The following is a 16,661-nucleotide window of genomic DNA, read 5'->3' on the forward strand; positions in this document are numbered from 1 at the left end:
GCGACATATCAGCCAAAAAATATAGTGAAGAGAAAGTAGAAAGATTTTTTTATTTGGAAAGAGTATCAGAGAGTATAAGGCTTAAGTACAGCAACAAAGACTAGCAAAAACAAGACTTTAGGAGATTTAGAGAAGAAGGACTGCATTAAGTGATTTAAGCTGACAAGAGAAAGGAGGAATCTACGTTAAACCACACGCCTCAACTCTAACTCTCTTATTGTGTTAACTTCAGCTATTTTCTAGAAAGGTCTAGAATATGTAGAATCTTTTAGTGGTGTATGTAACAGCAGTATTTGGTAGTATTTGCTAAAGTAAATGGTAGTGTTCAGTATATAGTAGATTGTTTAGTAGTATTCAGTAAAGAATTTTGTCGTATTTTTATAGATTTTTTAAAATATAGATTTTATATTTATATTTATATATTTATATTTATTATTTGCCATTTATTATTTTAGAAAGTATTTCTTAGTACTTAATGTTGTATAGAGAATTTCATAGTATTTAGTAGAAAATTTCAGAGTATTACATGGTATTTAATAATTTTCTGATTTCTGATATTTTAGTATTTTGTAGCCCTTTGGCTATTTTCTAGAAAGTGGGTAGAATATTTAGGATTTTTGGTAGAGTATTTAGTAGTATATAGTACGGTATTTGTAATTAGTAATTAGTAGAGCATTGTGTAGTATTTGGTAGAATATTTAACAGATTTTCTTTTAGAATCAGCACTTAATATTTAATTGTATCCGGTAGAGTAATTAGTAATTGTGTATAGTATTTAATAGTATATTTAGTTGAGTATATTGTTAGTATTTTGTATTTAGTAGGTTTTCTAGTACCTTCTAGTAAAACAAAACACTTAGTTAAGTTTTTATGAATCTCACAAGGCTATCTCAGATGTAAAGCATAGCAACAACAGAAGTTTTAGTAGTGTTTAGTATAGTAGGTGGTAATTCAGTAGAGTACTTTATGTAAGATTTAGCAGTGCTTAGAAGTTTTTAGTATAATTTCACCTATAAAAGTTACTACACAAGTAATTCTAGTAGATTTCTGCAACAACAAAAAAAAAGCACAGAAAACTGCACAACATACATTGCAAATGTGGGAAAAAGCTGCAGCAAATTCAATATTTATACTTTACACTTGCTACAACAAACACCTTTTTCTTTGTGGAAACAAACACAGACAAATCAGATATTCTCAACAATATCACACAATATTTATTACAGTTTTTTTTCATATTGCCCCGGAGCAACAATGTTTATTTGGTGGATCGTTTTACTGGATTTCATTGTTCAATTCATGCAAGTGAAATGCCTAGAGCAATGACCACAAACTCCTTTCCAGACCAGAAATCTTCTTTTTTACACAATTTATAGGGATGCAACTGCTTTCGGAGAAAAGCCAGCTCTCTAGGAACAGCATGATCACCGGCCTAGAGTTTAGTAAAGCATTAACAGAAGCCTCCAGCCAGGAAATCCATGGCTACAGAGGAAAAGGTGTCTGCTTCCTTTTTTGTTTTTCTCAGCAGCATTGCAGAGACCTGCCTTTGAAGTGTGCTGGTTCATCCCGTGGAGAATTGTGTGTGTGTGTGTGTGTGTGTGTGCGCAAGTAAGAAAACAGGAATAGTGCTCACTAACCAGAAATCGACTCGCTGGAAGGAGCCCTGAAACACGTCCAGATGCTTTTAAAAGGACGGTGTCCGCAGGCAAAATTAATTACGCCTCCCTCCCACCTGAAGTCAGTGACATTTTCAGAGTTTCTGACATGCATCTAGGAACACGTATACATAATGCAATTATAGGCTGGGTGATGGAAAACGAGCTGAGTCCATACACTAATGCAGAGAGTGTTTGGCGGAGTCATTACTGTTATTCAGCAAATGCCTTTACACCTCGTTGCAGGGTTTGATAATAAGGGAGTCAGATTCACCCGGAGACCCTAAACGGCTCGGCTCGCAAATGGACAAAAACAATATGCGCGCAATTTTGAGGTACTCTCTAAGTGCACCTCGTGATGATCGTTAACAAGGCACTGAGTAGCAAGAGATGGCGTGATGACAGATTACAGGGAATGTTAACAAAAAAAGAAAACTCTGGAGTTGGTGAAGGTGTGTATTTTAGTCAGTAGACTGCATGAGTATAGTTTGGGCTAGAATGAAATCAGCCCTAGCTGCTTCTTCTTAATACCATTCTGTGTTGTTGTTGTTTTAATTGACCACTGGTGGCACTGTTGAGCTTGATTTAACAAAAGTCCAAAACTAGGTTCTGTAGGTCACAGATTAAGAAAACCATAAGCTTAAACACTCTTTTGGGAGGAAATGCAGCAAGAAAAGAACAGTTTAAGTTGTAAGTGTTAAGTGTAAGTTTATGTGCTTCAGGAAAGGTAGGTCTTTAGACTCAGATATTTAGCAATCTAGGGGAAGTTTACTCCACCACCCAGGTGCCAGAACAGAGAAGATATTTGTTAAATGCAAGCCGTTTGATGCATAAAGGTGCCAATAATTTCAGTTAGAAAAAAAAACAGCAGTTTTAAATGAACACTACAGCATTTCAGTTATGGCCTTATTTCATGGTGAAGAATTCACAGATTTGTATAACGCATGATGCAAGCCGCAACACTAAAGAAGTCTCAACTGAAGTGGCTCCCGTCTTGTCCCCTCTACACTCCGTACTCAAGCAAGAAGATCGAATGGTTTCTATATAGAAGAAAAAGGCAACCTTGAGCAAATTCCTTCATCGCTTCAGATAAACTGAGAAATGTTTAGAGCTTAAACACACACACAATCGTTCTCCTTGAGTGACTGCTAGGAAAGTGTCAAATGAACCTGGCTGAGTGAAACGCTTTGCGATGGAGCTGAAAGTGTGCCATTAATAACCAGAGCTACACAGTAACATTGTACTCACCATCCCTCCTGTTGAGTTTGGCATAGCCTGGTCCATGACTGTTGGACAGCTGAGATGAACTCTTGAAGGCTGACTGCGGGAGATTGGACACAAGTGGACTGTCACAGCCATCTAAAAGATTAAAAGACAGTTACCCGAAGTTCACAATAACACACAATTTCATTGTGTAGGCTGACCAGGATTTGTACAGTCAATCAATTAATTGGTGATGCCAATTTAGCTTAAACTCATAATTCCTGACCTATGAGCAAAACAAAAAACTCAAAGAAAGTGGTTTCTCACCTCAGGAACTTGAGAACAAACATCTTAAAAGGTTTAACCTTTAACTGATGTGAACAAAATACCACATTTAATCATTAACATAAAATTAGATGTATTATTTCGTATACACAAGTATTTATTTAGCTCAATTAAGATACAGATATCCATGTGTTAAATCTCTACCATTGACCATTGTTTTTTTTGAAGAAGGAAATTCACATCACTCCTCAGAGTTGTACATGGAAGATTCTGTTTTTTCTTTTCTTCTACTTTGTAACAAAAGATGAAAAGGTGAAAAAGATGTCATTCGGAGCTCAGACCTTTGAATTCTGAGGTAAATTAATGGTGCTAAGCCGTGAAACCAGTGCAGAACACAACCACTAACTTCTGACAGGAATAAGAAATAAATTAGTGCAAACAAAGTTGGACACTGGCATCATCCCGAGCTCTGACTTCTGAGATGTTTCGAGTGTAGCATTAACCCTCTGAAGAGTGACACAGAAGTGCTTTAGTCTCTCCAGCTTTCCCACCTCCTCATCTGCTCACAAAGATCCACTTCTAAAGCTTTTCCTTTCATGCCGATGCCACCATCAACACCATCACGCTAGTCATCTCTTGGATCACTAGTGTCTCTGCTGGAACTCAGTGCAACTTTGAGTCCAACGTTCGCACCTCTACTAATTTAATGCTGGATTAAATGAATGAATGAATGTGATTTTAGAAAATTGTGAAATTTAGAAAACAATGAATAAGAAAAGAAAAGAAGCTCTTGAGCTCCATATAACCAGTGCCCTACACAACCACTAACTTCTCACAGGAATAACAACACTACAGATCGACAAATTAGCAATCACTAAATATAACTAGACACACATTTAATTGACTCGATAAACAGTGGTGAAATGTAATCCTCTAGCATGAACAGGAAACCGATTCAAATACCCATGTTTTAAGCAACAGTACATGGTCATATTACCACAGGAACTGCTAATGGTAATGATACTTACGTTTTAGCTTGTTCAAGAAATACATTAGCATGACATCATTCCACATCACAAAAAACTGCACACATCCTGTTTCTCTAAAGCATTCCCATTATTACAGCAATACTTTCTATACTTAAAGGCTAATCTGGCTAATAAATAATGCAAGCTAATTGTTTCTTTTGTATGAACCTAACTAAGCCTTGGCCTAGCTTCTGAAATAATCAATTACACATATCATTTAACACCACAGATAACTATGTAAACCACTTTTCTATACAGCGTCTCTGATAAAAGCTATATTGTGTGGTAAATAATCAATAAAAGTTACTGGTGGCTGATTAGCATGAAGAAAAAAGAAAACCTATCTATCGAAAATGAGACCCATTTCCTAAGTTCTATCTGTTTCACATCTCTGCAAAGGGTTGTGCTCTTTAAATCCTGTGCCAAGCTTCAGTAACTAATAAAAGCTAATGATGACCATTTAACACAATTCACTTTATATAATATAATTTAGCCAACCTGTTATAATGCTAATAATAAAATAATAATCCTAACTTTTATTATCTTATAAAACTGTAATGAAATATTTCACCAGTTCATTTTTATTTTTTAACACTGTTAACATCGATATTGCTAATCACCCAACAGGAGTTTATTTTTTATTAATCATTAGCCACATAGGACTATTCACCTACCAGAAACTGTACAGAATTAAAAAATGAGTTATACTATACGGTAATCAGCAACCATTAGCTTTTTTATTAATATTAATTATTATTACCAAAGTGCGATATTGGTATTTCGACATCTAATATTGTGTGGCTTATATTAGCAGCAAAGTGCCACAGTTTAATGCTAACTGACCCCTTAAATATACTATAGTGCTAGAATAAATTGGTGAAATACTGCATTACTTTTAGAGATAAGCAGATAACCGATACATGTACAGAGAAAACGGTGCATCAAAGTAAGATAAGTGATAAAAGCAGATCGTAGCTGATAAGCTCAATACCTTAATGCTAGTTTTTTCCTTAAAGATACAGTTTATTTATTATCCTGTTTTGGGGTGGTGGTAGATCAAGTGGTTAAGGCTCTGGGTTGTTGAGCAGGAGATCAGGGTACTAGCCCCAACACCACCAAGCTCCACTGTTGGGCAATTGAACAAGGCCCTTAACCCTCCCTGCTCCAGGGGTGCTGTATCATAGATGCCCCTGCACTCTGACCCCAACTTCCTCAGCTGGGATATGCAAAGAAAAGAATTGCACTGTGCTGTAATGTATGTGTGGCAATAATAAAGGCTTTGTTCCCTTAATTTCATCCTCAGCTACCTGAATCACTGATAGCAACACTCCTAAGTGTCTCAGCCAGAGGGGTGAAGGTTTTCATTCCAGTCAAGCAGGAGCCACACCTGATTACACCTGTTTCATCCATTGATCTTGGCTTTAAATAGACTTCTACTTGGTTGGAATAAAAACCTGCATCCCTCAGCCATTAAAGTAGGGCTGATGTAGTCCAGGATTTTAGATTTAATTATTACTACATGTTCTATTTATTAGCCTGAATGCTTGCTAGACATTATTTCCATAATCAGCAGCAGAAGAAAAAGTGAGCAAAATACTACCCAGTGCAGCACAAACCTTGTTATAAAACTCTAAACTCTATAATGCTCCCCACTTCGTCGAGTAAATTCGAGTGACATTATCAGGAGAGGATAAAGACGACGCTAGCATAAATTCGCCCCCTCACAGGGATTCTAGCACTTGCTTATTTCCAGTGTATTAATGCACATTAGCTCATCATGTGCTTGTTTGAGTTAAAACGCTAGCTGCTGAGTGGCATAACAAGCATAATAAGGGACAGAGCTAACACACTGAAGCTTTTACTATTATTTAGGGCATAGCTAATAAATATATAATTTATGGTCCTCCACTCCTGATAATGCAAAGCTTCAATAATTAATAAAAGTAGCTAATGGTGGCTAGTTAGTACTATCTCACTGAAATTCTATCAACATTTTCTGTCTTTAAATCCAGAGATAACAGCTAGAACTCAGGTACTTGCTTCAAAAGGACACCATCATGTTTATTAGTGATAAGATCAAATTGATGACCACAATAAAGCATTTTCACCAACAGGACTTGTCTATAAATCTGAGCCAGTTGTTTCCTTGGAGGGGAAAAAAACTATGTGACTCTACAATATCATTAAACACACAATTACTTTAACAGTTGCTGTTAATCAGAGAAAAAAAAGACCCTCGTTATTTTGCAACCATCACATATACACTAAATAATTGTCTTATTGTATTTATTCATTTCCATACACAATGGGGTTTCTTAGTGTTTTCCTGACTTAAGCAGCAACCCCTGTGCCTATAGTGTCAGGCGCCATTAATATAATTGGCTTCTGATGCACATTAACGTTGTTCCATTAATTAGGCCCGGGAACTAAAATGAAAATGACGAACTGTTTTGGCTGCAGCCGTTTCAGCGATAACTCGACAGCACAAGGAACCAGCTGTTTGGAAGGCACTTTATGAAACCTAATATCCATTTCTGAGGCATGCTCCAAAGGTAGCGTTGGTTGTGAAGACAAGGCTGCAGAGGTGAGCTTTTTGTCAGATTTTTAAATAGGCCCATGGCTTCACGGCCTTGGAAGCAAATCTTTTTTGGGGGATAATTGGTACACTTGAGATTAAAATAATGTGTATGTGTTAGGAAGTTGTGTGTTTGTAGGGATTATTAAATGATGTTATCATATTCTCATAAATATTACCAATAAGGATGTCATATTACCAACAACACTATATTTGCTCAGGATACATTGCAGGAAGCAATATATTCTATATACAAATAAATTATGGCGCTGTAGTTTTCTGAACTCCAGAAATAGACTGGAGCTGCATAACTTAATAATTAGCCGTGGGAGTGTGTGTTCATGTAGGTGTGTGTCATGAGATATTTTTCTTTTGTGTTGTTTATCATGTGTGTCCACTCAAGCAGAAGGGGTGCCAAGCAAGAATAATATTGTTTGTCAGGACTCTTAAACGCAACAATAACTTTAAACCAAGATGTAAGTGAATAAAGAATTCACCAATGACAACAACTCTCAGAGATACCTCACTGAAGGTTTCTCATGCCTCATAGGCTCTGGATCCACTGTGACCATGACCGTTCCATTGTGAGAGGTTGTTATTATGATTTGTTATACTTATCGTATTCAAGTTCTGCATTAATACATTCATTCAGGATTAGTAACCAGTTCGCCTGGAGCTCAGTCCTGGGAGTACTGAGCATGAAGTGGGAATATAACCTGAATGGGATGCTGGTTTATTAATTGACTGATTGATTGATTAATTAATTCATTCATTCATTCATCTTCAATAACCAGTGGTTCCGGAGCACAAGGTCAGGAATAATTAGCAGGAAGTGAGAATACTTCCTGGATAGTAAAGCAGTTCATCATTCATTCAGCTTCAGTAACTGATGGATCCAGAGACCAATTCTAGAAATGCTGTACATGTAACAAGAATACAACTTGGATGGGATTCATTCATTCATTCATCCATCTTCAGTAGGATCCAAGGTCCAATGGAGAAATCAGCTGAAACTCCACACAAACACTAGTGGGACTGAAGCAAAGAATTCTTTGAACAAGGAACAAAACAAGTGGACCAACATGTGTTTGATTGGTGCCACTACAGGTGGAGAATTCTCAAAGCAAACTTAGTGGTTCGCCCCACCCAAGGTTGGTGTAAAAGGGCCCAAGCATTTAGTGTCATATAAATGAGCAATACTTTAACAAAGATAAAACAGAGAAAGAATTTGCTTCATGATGCAATGTTGTGAAACTTAACCTGACCAAAAATGGAAAAAAAAAGGAGTCTCATGTCCATCAGAGCATAAATGAATTGGGACATGACCTTCAGAAAGTAGGCACTATCTTGTAATGACTTCAGTGATGATGGTGCTTACATTAGTGGAGAACTGTTCTCACATAATTCATTAACTCCACTGGTTTGTTTGCTCCAAAACTCCTAAAAGTGGCTTTAAGATGGATAACAATGTGCCAATAATTATTATTGGTTTTATAATGAGGACACAGTGTGGTGGAGCAATAATGTCTAACCATAAGTCTTGTGCATATGAAAAAACAGCTTTAGTGGCAGTTGATAATCAGTATAAATTATGTGTAATGTATAAACTTATTCTATATTGCAATGTTTACAGTAACTTCCCTTCCATGTTATGCCTAAGCTGTTCATTTCAAACGATTAGACAAATTCTTCAGATGGTTTGTAAATAAATTTCGTGTGAGAGATATGCAATACAAATAGAAAATATGCTACTACAAATATTTTTGCTATACATGAGGCAACGTCTGATTGCGATTTCAACCTCCTATTCCTAGTCACCATTACATTTGCACCTAAAGATAAAGTTACTAAAGATGAACAAATAAATAAACAAGTCTGACCACCAAGTTTGAACCTTGGCTCAAATATTAATGCTAACCAAGCTCCAAGTTATTCTTAAGATCCAGTGTTTAAAAGGAAAACATCTGCGCCACCAGTTGGTCCACAACGATTACAGTGGCAACTGTGACTTTGAGTGAACAAAGCAGAAGAGTTATGAAACTTCAAGCACTGAGACTCTGGATAGCAGGATAGCTAGCCTTTTCCATGACTCAGTCAGTGCCACTATGCTAATTTTGTCCCTTTCTACTTAATATTTTAATTCACAGTTCACACTCCCTTGCTGAGCGCTGTCAGCCACCGCGCTTTTCAATGGAGCACTGCGCTGTTTGATCCCCTCTCTGACCACACATATACCTGGTCCACAGAATAATACGGCTGAACAATGCGCAACGTCAAGACAGGTAATGAGTGTCAACTGAGCAGCAGGTGATCTTTGCATAATGACGAGATGAAACGAATCAACTTTCATGTTATAACTCAGAGTGACTGCCTGGAGGAAGAATAGAACTCACACTAAGGTTAGCGTGAAAAGCGAGAATACATAATGACGACGTGATACGGCTTGTATAGTTAGAGTTGCGGTTTGATGAAGGGCAATTTAAACTATGGCCGCTTTTCGTGATGTCTTTTTGATGCAAATATAGTGGACAGAAACAGGAGAACATGAAGTTTGGTCAGGGGAATGGCTGCAGTGGGAAGTGGTGGGTTTGTGGTTAAGGCTGAGTGGAATTTAAAATCCCACGATTTTCCGAGAGCCACTGTTGGGCTGGCATCACTAGACCTTTTTTTTTTTTTTTTTTGCTCAATCATATGCCTCATCCCCCTCACTGTTCTCCTCCTCCCTTTACTCTTCCCTGAGGAAACCCTGACTTGCTGTAAGACGATAATTCATAGAAAGACATAGTAGTTGAGTACTGAGTAGAGCTAACTAACAGGTTAGACAACTCTTATCGTTGTGTATAGCATGAGTAGCTCCAATATTGATTCAACTCTAGAAACACCTCTGGGCCTGACCTGATTCTGCCTCGCCTTTCATCTGGAATCATCTGGAGTAAGGCATTAACAGTATTTCTAGTCTCTGTATTCGCAATACTGTGTATCTGTGTATGTGGATTTAAGAGCAGGCGCTTACACCACAGCACAAGGTTAGACATTCCCTGCAGTACCAAAGCCTTATCAAAGGCAACACTTTCTTTTTTGAACAGGACATGAAGAAATCAGCAGCTTCCAAAACTCCTAACTGTCAGTAAGATAATGAAGCTGTAGCAGTGTCCTGACAGACCTGATGCTATCCACAGCATCATTAAAAGAACGATTCCGCTACTGGAGTGCCATTACATGTAAACGAAAAGACATTTTCAAAGGTACTGTCCTTTATAACAACGTACAGTAGGTTTTTTTTTCATTTCATTTAATTGTCTGTACCACCTATCCTCGGGTCACAGGGAGCCTGTGCCTATCTCAGGCGTCATCGGGCATTAAGGCAGGATACACCCAGGACGGAGTGCCAACCCATCGCAGGTCACACACACGGCAATTTTAGAGACTCCAATCAGCCTAGAAGCATGTCTTTGGACCGTGGGAGGAAGCCGGAGCACCCAGAGGGAACCCACCAAGCACTGGGAGAACATGCAAACTCTACACACACACACACACACACACACAGTGAGCAGGAGCAAGACTTAGTGCTAACCACTAAGCCACTGTGCCGCCACAGTAGGTTTATGTTTTATATTAATAAAAACCTCTGCATCACTCTTCAGAAAACGTCTTTGGCCTGTCCCAGATCTGCTATAATGACACTTAATTATTAAAATCTTTTTTTTAAAAAAAAAAATCATGTTTGCATTAATATGTCAATCTGTTTGACACCTCATGCTTGAAGTATCCTTTTCCATGACTTAATCGCAATACCTGAACACACTTCATATGAAATATCCAGAACATTCCAGAAGCCACACATTCAGCAGAAAGTTGCATCATCCAAATGAGCTTCTTTCAATTTTCAGTCATTCAGTTTATTCACTGACAAGGTCGCTTTAAGGTCATAAAACACTGTTAGCCAAGTTATTTAAAAAAAATTATACATAAATTACTAATATTTTTTTATGAGCATGGATGTTGCCACAATTTGTGTATTTGCTAATTTTAAGCTAAAAACAAATCTCAAACCTGCTACTCAGTAACCAGGGCAATGCCTCAGATCAGTGATCACATTTTTTTTCCTTTAAATGCAAGTTTTTTTATATACTATGTAGAAAAATATATAACAATTCAAGTTTCGAGCTGTAAAGTTCTTTAATATATGTCTTTTTTTGCTAGCTAGCAAGCCAGATGCTAGAGTATTTGCTAATTCTATGCTAAAAACAAACTCAACCCTGTTACTTAGAAAATGCTTAAGATCAGTGATCACATTTTTCCCTTTAAATCTTATTTTCTTAGATTCCATGCTGAAAAATATAGAACAACTCAAGTTTTAGAGTTACAAGCGTAAGGTTTCACCTAAGCAGCAATGTCACTTATTTGCTGGATGCTAGCGAGCAAGCAAAGCTTTGATTTCTTTTCAGTTCAGTTCGAGTTTCTGAAGAATGTCTAGTGTTAGCGTTAGCATTCATGTTAACATTAGCATTCATCCACAAGAATGCTAACACTACAAACATCCAAACTCTTATCCCATTTTCTTTTTTTTTTCTTTTTTTGTCATTTGGTTTCGATCTGAGTCTGTAATATAAAGGAGAAAATCAACCGATATGATTGCAATTACTTAGTGCAGTGATTTGAAATTTTCTCCCTCATTTCACACATATCCAGTGCTTGGTGTGCTTGTGTTAATTAGCTATCTATCCATCAAAGTGAAATTCAAGCAATGAATACACTTTGCTTGAGCTCAAGCTACTACTTATGCATTCGAACTGTACAGAGGTACTCGGGACTTTATGAGAGACAAATATATTTCGCAGTACTGACTGTACTGACGAAGCTCCACTGTGACTGCGCTTTCCCTAGTTTGGGTTTAATGTTTTTAGCCTAAAAGCTGCAGTATTTGTCATTTATAATTTAGCACTAGGTCAGGCTGTCAAAACTTTACAGGCTAAATCTCTCGAGACAGGCCTCTCTGGTAAAACTTTGTGTCCTGCGGTGAGAATCTTTTAATGTTACTTTTGATCAAATGCCTGAGGTTTTTTTTCTCCCAGCAGCCTATTTTTGTTCTTCATATATGCAGTCCTTTGTTGCACCTTGCACTGCGTAGATCACAACAAAATTCCTATATGAGCTTCTGTGGACTCCATTTTAAAAGCTCTGATGCACAAGATCAAAGTCAAGGTGGCAAGTAAACTTACTGGAGGCCAACATCCATCCCTGGTGTGCTGACTCACCGTGGCCATCTTTTTCATCTTCGAGAGATTCATTTGCATGTATGCTGCTGAAACCTTTTACCTCACTCAGTATTTATAGGATGTGGTTTACTTGTAACAAATTCTGATTCAAGATAGTAGACCCTGATGAATTCTTTGCATATAAAGGAGTCGAGCTAAATCACCGAAACTTGATCTGAACTGTACGTTTAATTGAGGTGCTTCATTTAGTATAAGCTGCATCTTATACCACAGTGCTGCTGAATTCTTGAATCTGTGATGCCCAGATTGCAACAAAGCCTCAAAATCCTAAGCCACATTGCAGGCTAGTGTATATTAATGTGCTTGCTCGAATATGTTTCTGTATCATATCAGTGTAACAACTTACACAGGGACTAGTAAGGGTGTGGCAGATGCTTGACATCTTTTTTGTGAGGGTCAGTATTTTGTAACAATCAGAGGTTTTTTAGGCACAAGAACATCTTTGTGGTTTCTCGGTCACATGACAAGCTGCATATTTTGTCTCATTAACTCCAAGAAAAAAAACTTCAAAGGTGTGAGGCAAACATGCTAAAAACTACGCCACCATGCCCTTTATCACCTCCTTCCCTTATCATCATGTAGTACATCTGTCTATTTGTGAATTATCATCGCAGTACAGATTTCAGTGAAGGTTATGTGACAAAATCTTTGAAAACTGATTATTAATTATAATTGCACTATTCAATTAGAGCATGTGGACTCTTGCATAAAAGTTACATGACCTCAATGTCCTTTTTCAAATGACAAAAAAAAAAGAAGTCCATTACTTGTGACACAAATTAGGTTGTGAGTCTGGCACACATCTCGGGCAAGTGACACGGCACATATGCGTTTATCACTGCTCAACTTGGCAGACAGGCTTTTAAGAAAGTGGGCTTAAGAAAGCCATAAAGGCATCCAGGCTCCCTTAGTACATCTAGGAATGTCTTAGAACAAATTCACTTTTCATGGGTGAACAGGGGTGCAAGGGCCTCCATTGACCCAGTTTGGCAGGAGGTCTGTCTTCCTCGCTGGTGAGTCCCCGGGGAAAGCAGTGGAGAGTGAAATGGAATACACGATCAGAATGGCACACAGATTTCGAAAAAAGGTGGTTGCGAGAGGGGACGCCCTCAAACCATGTGTGTTTTCTTTCTCTTTGTTAAACAAGCGGCTTTCGCCTTATGTCGTTTCGTTAAGAAGTCCTGCTTGCACGAGCCCTTCATGTAGACTGCCGTAATTAATATTAATGTATAAATTTAGTGTTTAGCAGAGTATTCAAGCACTGATCGAAGCAGTGATGCAGCGTACAGTGTTACCTGAGCTCTGGTTCTGAGGCTTGTGTTGGGTTTCTGTGTGTGTTCTACTACGCAAAACAAAATGACAAAATGTCAAGTAAAAAATATCTGGAATATAAATCTATGGATCATTTCCAATTAGATGATTACAATAAACTAGACAAATTTCAAAACTTGTTATATTAGCAAATATGTATAGAAATACATTTATGAATGTTATATATGGTTCATATTCATCTTATATAAGGGGCATTGGTCGCTCAGTAGTAGGTTTCTCGCCCGGGTTTGATCCCCAGCCACTGGATGTGTCGGTCCCAAGCCCGGATAAAATGGGAGGGTTGCGTCAGGAAGGGCATCCGGCATAAAACCTGTGCCATGTTGTTGTGCAGACCAGTTGGTCCGCTGTGGCGACCCCTCACACACAGGGAGCAGCCGAAACATCAAGAACATTCATCTTATAATAGGAAAAACTCTCTTAACTATAAAACTATAATTAGATGCTAAAATGTATTTTTTTTTGCAGTGCGGTGTTTCCTTCTGGTTCTCAGGTTTCCTTCCTACCTCTAGGAATGTTCTAGAATGTGGATCACTGAATCTAAGCCCTTAGCTGTGAAAAGCATGGACTGACTTCCCATTGGTCCCAGAGTTCCCACAATAAGCTCCAGATACTATACAACCTTCACTGACCAGCACTTACTGAGGATCTTTATTGTATAAATCAGTAAACACTGGAGTTTGACCTCACAATTTGGCAAAAAAAAAGAAAATTTGTCAAATTTTGTCCAATTTGTCGAGCCAAGATTAAAAAAAAAAAACTAAACAATTTAATTAAAAATCAAATTCACAATCATTCTACATCATTCACTTTAGTCATTAAGAAACGTGTTTAAATGAAGTTTAGTATAAGCAATGAAATGGTGTTTTTTTGCATAAACTATACAAAATATTTTTTCTTAAAAATAACTTCTTATATATATTCCTTTTTTTAGTATATGAGGTTAACATCCTAAACAAGTGGACTATGACAGTCCAAGAGTTTAGCCTATGAGACACATGTATGCTGTCATAAACTCTCTCAACAGCAAGATGCAGCATATTTAAAACGTTACCACAAGTCAAAACAGTGTATATTAGAGTCAGATGCTAATCTGGTTGCAGTTTTACTTGTGGCTCGGTGGCACAGTGACGCCTCACCAATCAATCCTGAGCTCGGGTTACTTCCTTGTGGAGTTTTGCGTGTATATCAGTGTCTGTGTTTGGATTTCTATTGGGTTGTCCTCGCAAGAACATCCAGGAAGAGGACTGAGGAGTGAATAAAGCCCAGAGTATGTGAATGAACTGAAGTTCCATCCCAGGGTGTTTTCCCACCTCATGCTCAGTTCTTCAGGATAAAGACAAATGAATACATGAATGAATAAATAGATGGATGCTATTATTTCGCCAGAAAAAACGAAGTACTGCACAATGTATGACTACTAAGCTAATAAACCCTGCATAAATATGACTTTCGGTTGACTGCCGGTGCGTCCACTGAGTGTTATGTATGCCCTCTGGGTTAGAGCACTAACACACTCGCTGCCATAACTTGACTGGCAGTGTATGCTAGCTAGTCAGCTCAGGTTCATAATTTGCCCACAACAGTCAAACGCTGCCAAGCAGAAAGTGCCAACCCTTCAGTCAGTGAAGAGGCTATAGGATATTCAGTAGCTTAATGATTTCAGGAGCAGGCCCTAGGGAGCTGTGAGGAGCCTAGCTGGAGAGAAGAGACTCTAACACAGTGTTTATAGATTTAAAGCAAGATTAGCAAGAAGGGTGATTATATACAAGTTGTATTTCATTCATGCTGCTTAGGCTTGACTTCAAATGCTGCTGTATTTGTTCAATTCTGTGCAAGTGGAATAGACAGGATGAAGACTGACTGTACAAGACTCATTGACTGAATCCTAGTAGATATCATACTATCTCTCTGTCTGTCTATCAGTGAGTTTAAGGAGTACTCCATTTTCATCTCTAATGACCCCTTTATTCACACAAATGTGATACATAAGTGTCCCTGATCACAAAAAAGAACAAAAAGCTCATTCCCTGTTCATATAAACTCAATTACAATGCAAGTCTAAATGTTGGCACATACATAAACATTTATGTGAACATTTTTTTGTCATTTCTTCATTACTTTAGTAAGCGCTTTATCAGGGTCATGCTGGATCTGGAAATATATATATATATACTGCTCAAAAAAATTAACACATAAGATCTCAATGGGGAAAAATATCATGCTGGATATCTCTACTGATCTGGAATGGGTAATGTGTTAGGAACAAAAGGATTTTTTCAAATTGAAAAAATGATGCAGCAGCCTAGTCCATTTTGTTGAAATCATCCTAATGAGACGATGGATGGTGTCCTGGGGTATTTCCCCCCAGATCTGGACCAGGGCATCACTGAGCTCCTGGACAAGCTGACGTGCAACCTAGTGGCGTCAGATGGACCGAAACATAATGTCCCAGAAGGTTCTATTGGATTTAGGTCAGGCAAGCATGGGGGCCATTCAATGATATCAATTCCTTCATCTTCCAGGAACTGCCTGCATACTCTCACCACATGAGGCCGGGCATTGTTGTGCACCAGGAGGAACCCAGGACCCACTGCACCAGTGTAGGGTCTCACAATAGGTCCAAGGATTTCATCCTGATACCTAATGACAGTCAGGGTGCCATTGTCTACCCTGTAGAGGTCTGTGCGTCCCTCCATGGATATGCCTCCCAGACCATCACTGACCCATTGCTAAACTGGTAATGCTCAACGATGTTACAGGCAGCATAACATTCTCCACGGCGTCTCCAGACCCTTTCACGCCAGGGTGAACCTGCTCTCATTTGTGAAAAGCACAGGGCGCCAGTGGCGAACCTGCCAATTCTGGTGTTCAATGGCAAATGCCAATCAAGCTCCACGGTGCTGGGCAGTAAGTACAGGGCCCACTAGAGGATGTTGGGCCCTGAGGCCATCCTCATAAAGTCTGTTTCTGATTGTTTGGTCAGAGACATTCACACCAGAGACCTTCTGGAGGTCATTTTGTAGGGCTCTGGCAGTGCCTATCCTGTTCCTCCTTGCATAAAGTAGCAGATGCTAATGGGTCAAGGACTTTCTATGGCCCTGTCAAGCTCTACTAGAGTAACTGTCTGTCTCCTGGAATCTGCTTCATGCTCTTGAGACTGTGCTCGGAGACACATCAAACCTTCTGGCAATGGCATTTATTGATGTGCCATCCTGGAAGAGTTGTATTGCCTGTGCGGGGCCAGGTATCGCCTCATGTTACCAGTAGTGATACTGATGCTAGCCAAATGAAAAACTAGTGAAAA

At 38.5% G+C, this 16,661-nt stretch overlaps 1 protein-coding gene across 2 annotated transcripts in view; it reads right to left on the bottom strand.

Moving 5' to 3' along the window:
• cntnap3 (contactin associated protein family member 3) overlaps nt 1-16,661 on the bottom strand; it is a 121,934-nt gene that overhangs the window by 94,248 nt on the left and 11,025 nt on the right. For both annotated transcript variants that reach the window (XM_058412696.1, XM_058412695.1), the window contains exon 2: nt 2,904-3,014. In XM_058412696.1, coding sequence (XP_058268679.1) covers nt 2,904-3,014 — 111 coding nt within the window. The remainder of the gene's footprint in view (nt 1-2,903; nt 3,015-16,661) is intronic.

The sequence above is a fragment of the Hemibagrus wyckioides genome, linkage group LG16 (genome assembly GCF_019097595.1).
Source record: "Hemibagrus wyckioides isolate EC202008001 linkage group LG16, SWU_Hwy_1.0, whole genome shotgun sequence".
NCBI classification, from domain to species: Eukaryota; Metazoa; Chordata; class Actinopteri; order Siluriformes; family Bagridae; genus Hemibagrus; species Hemibagrus wyckioides.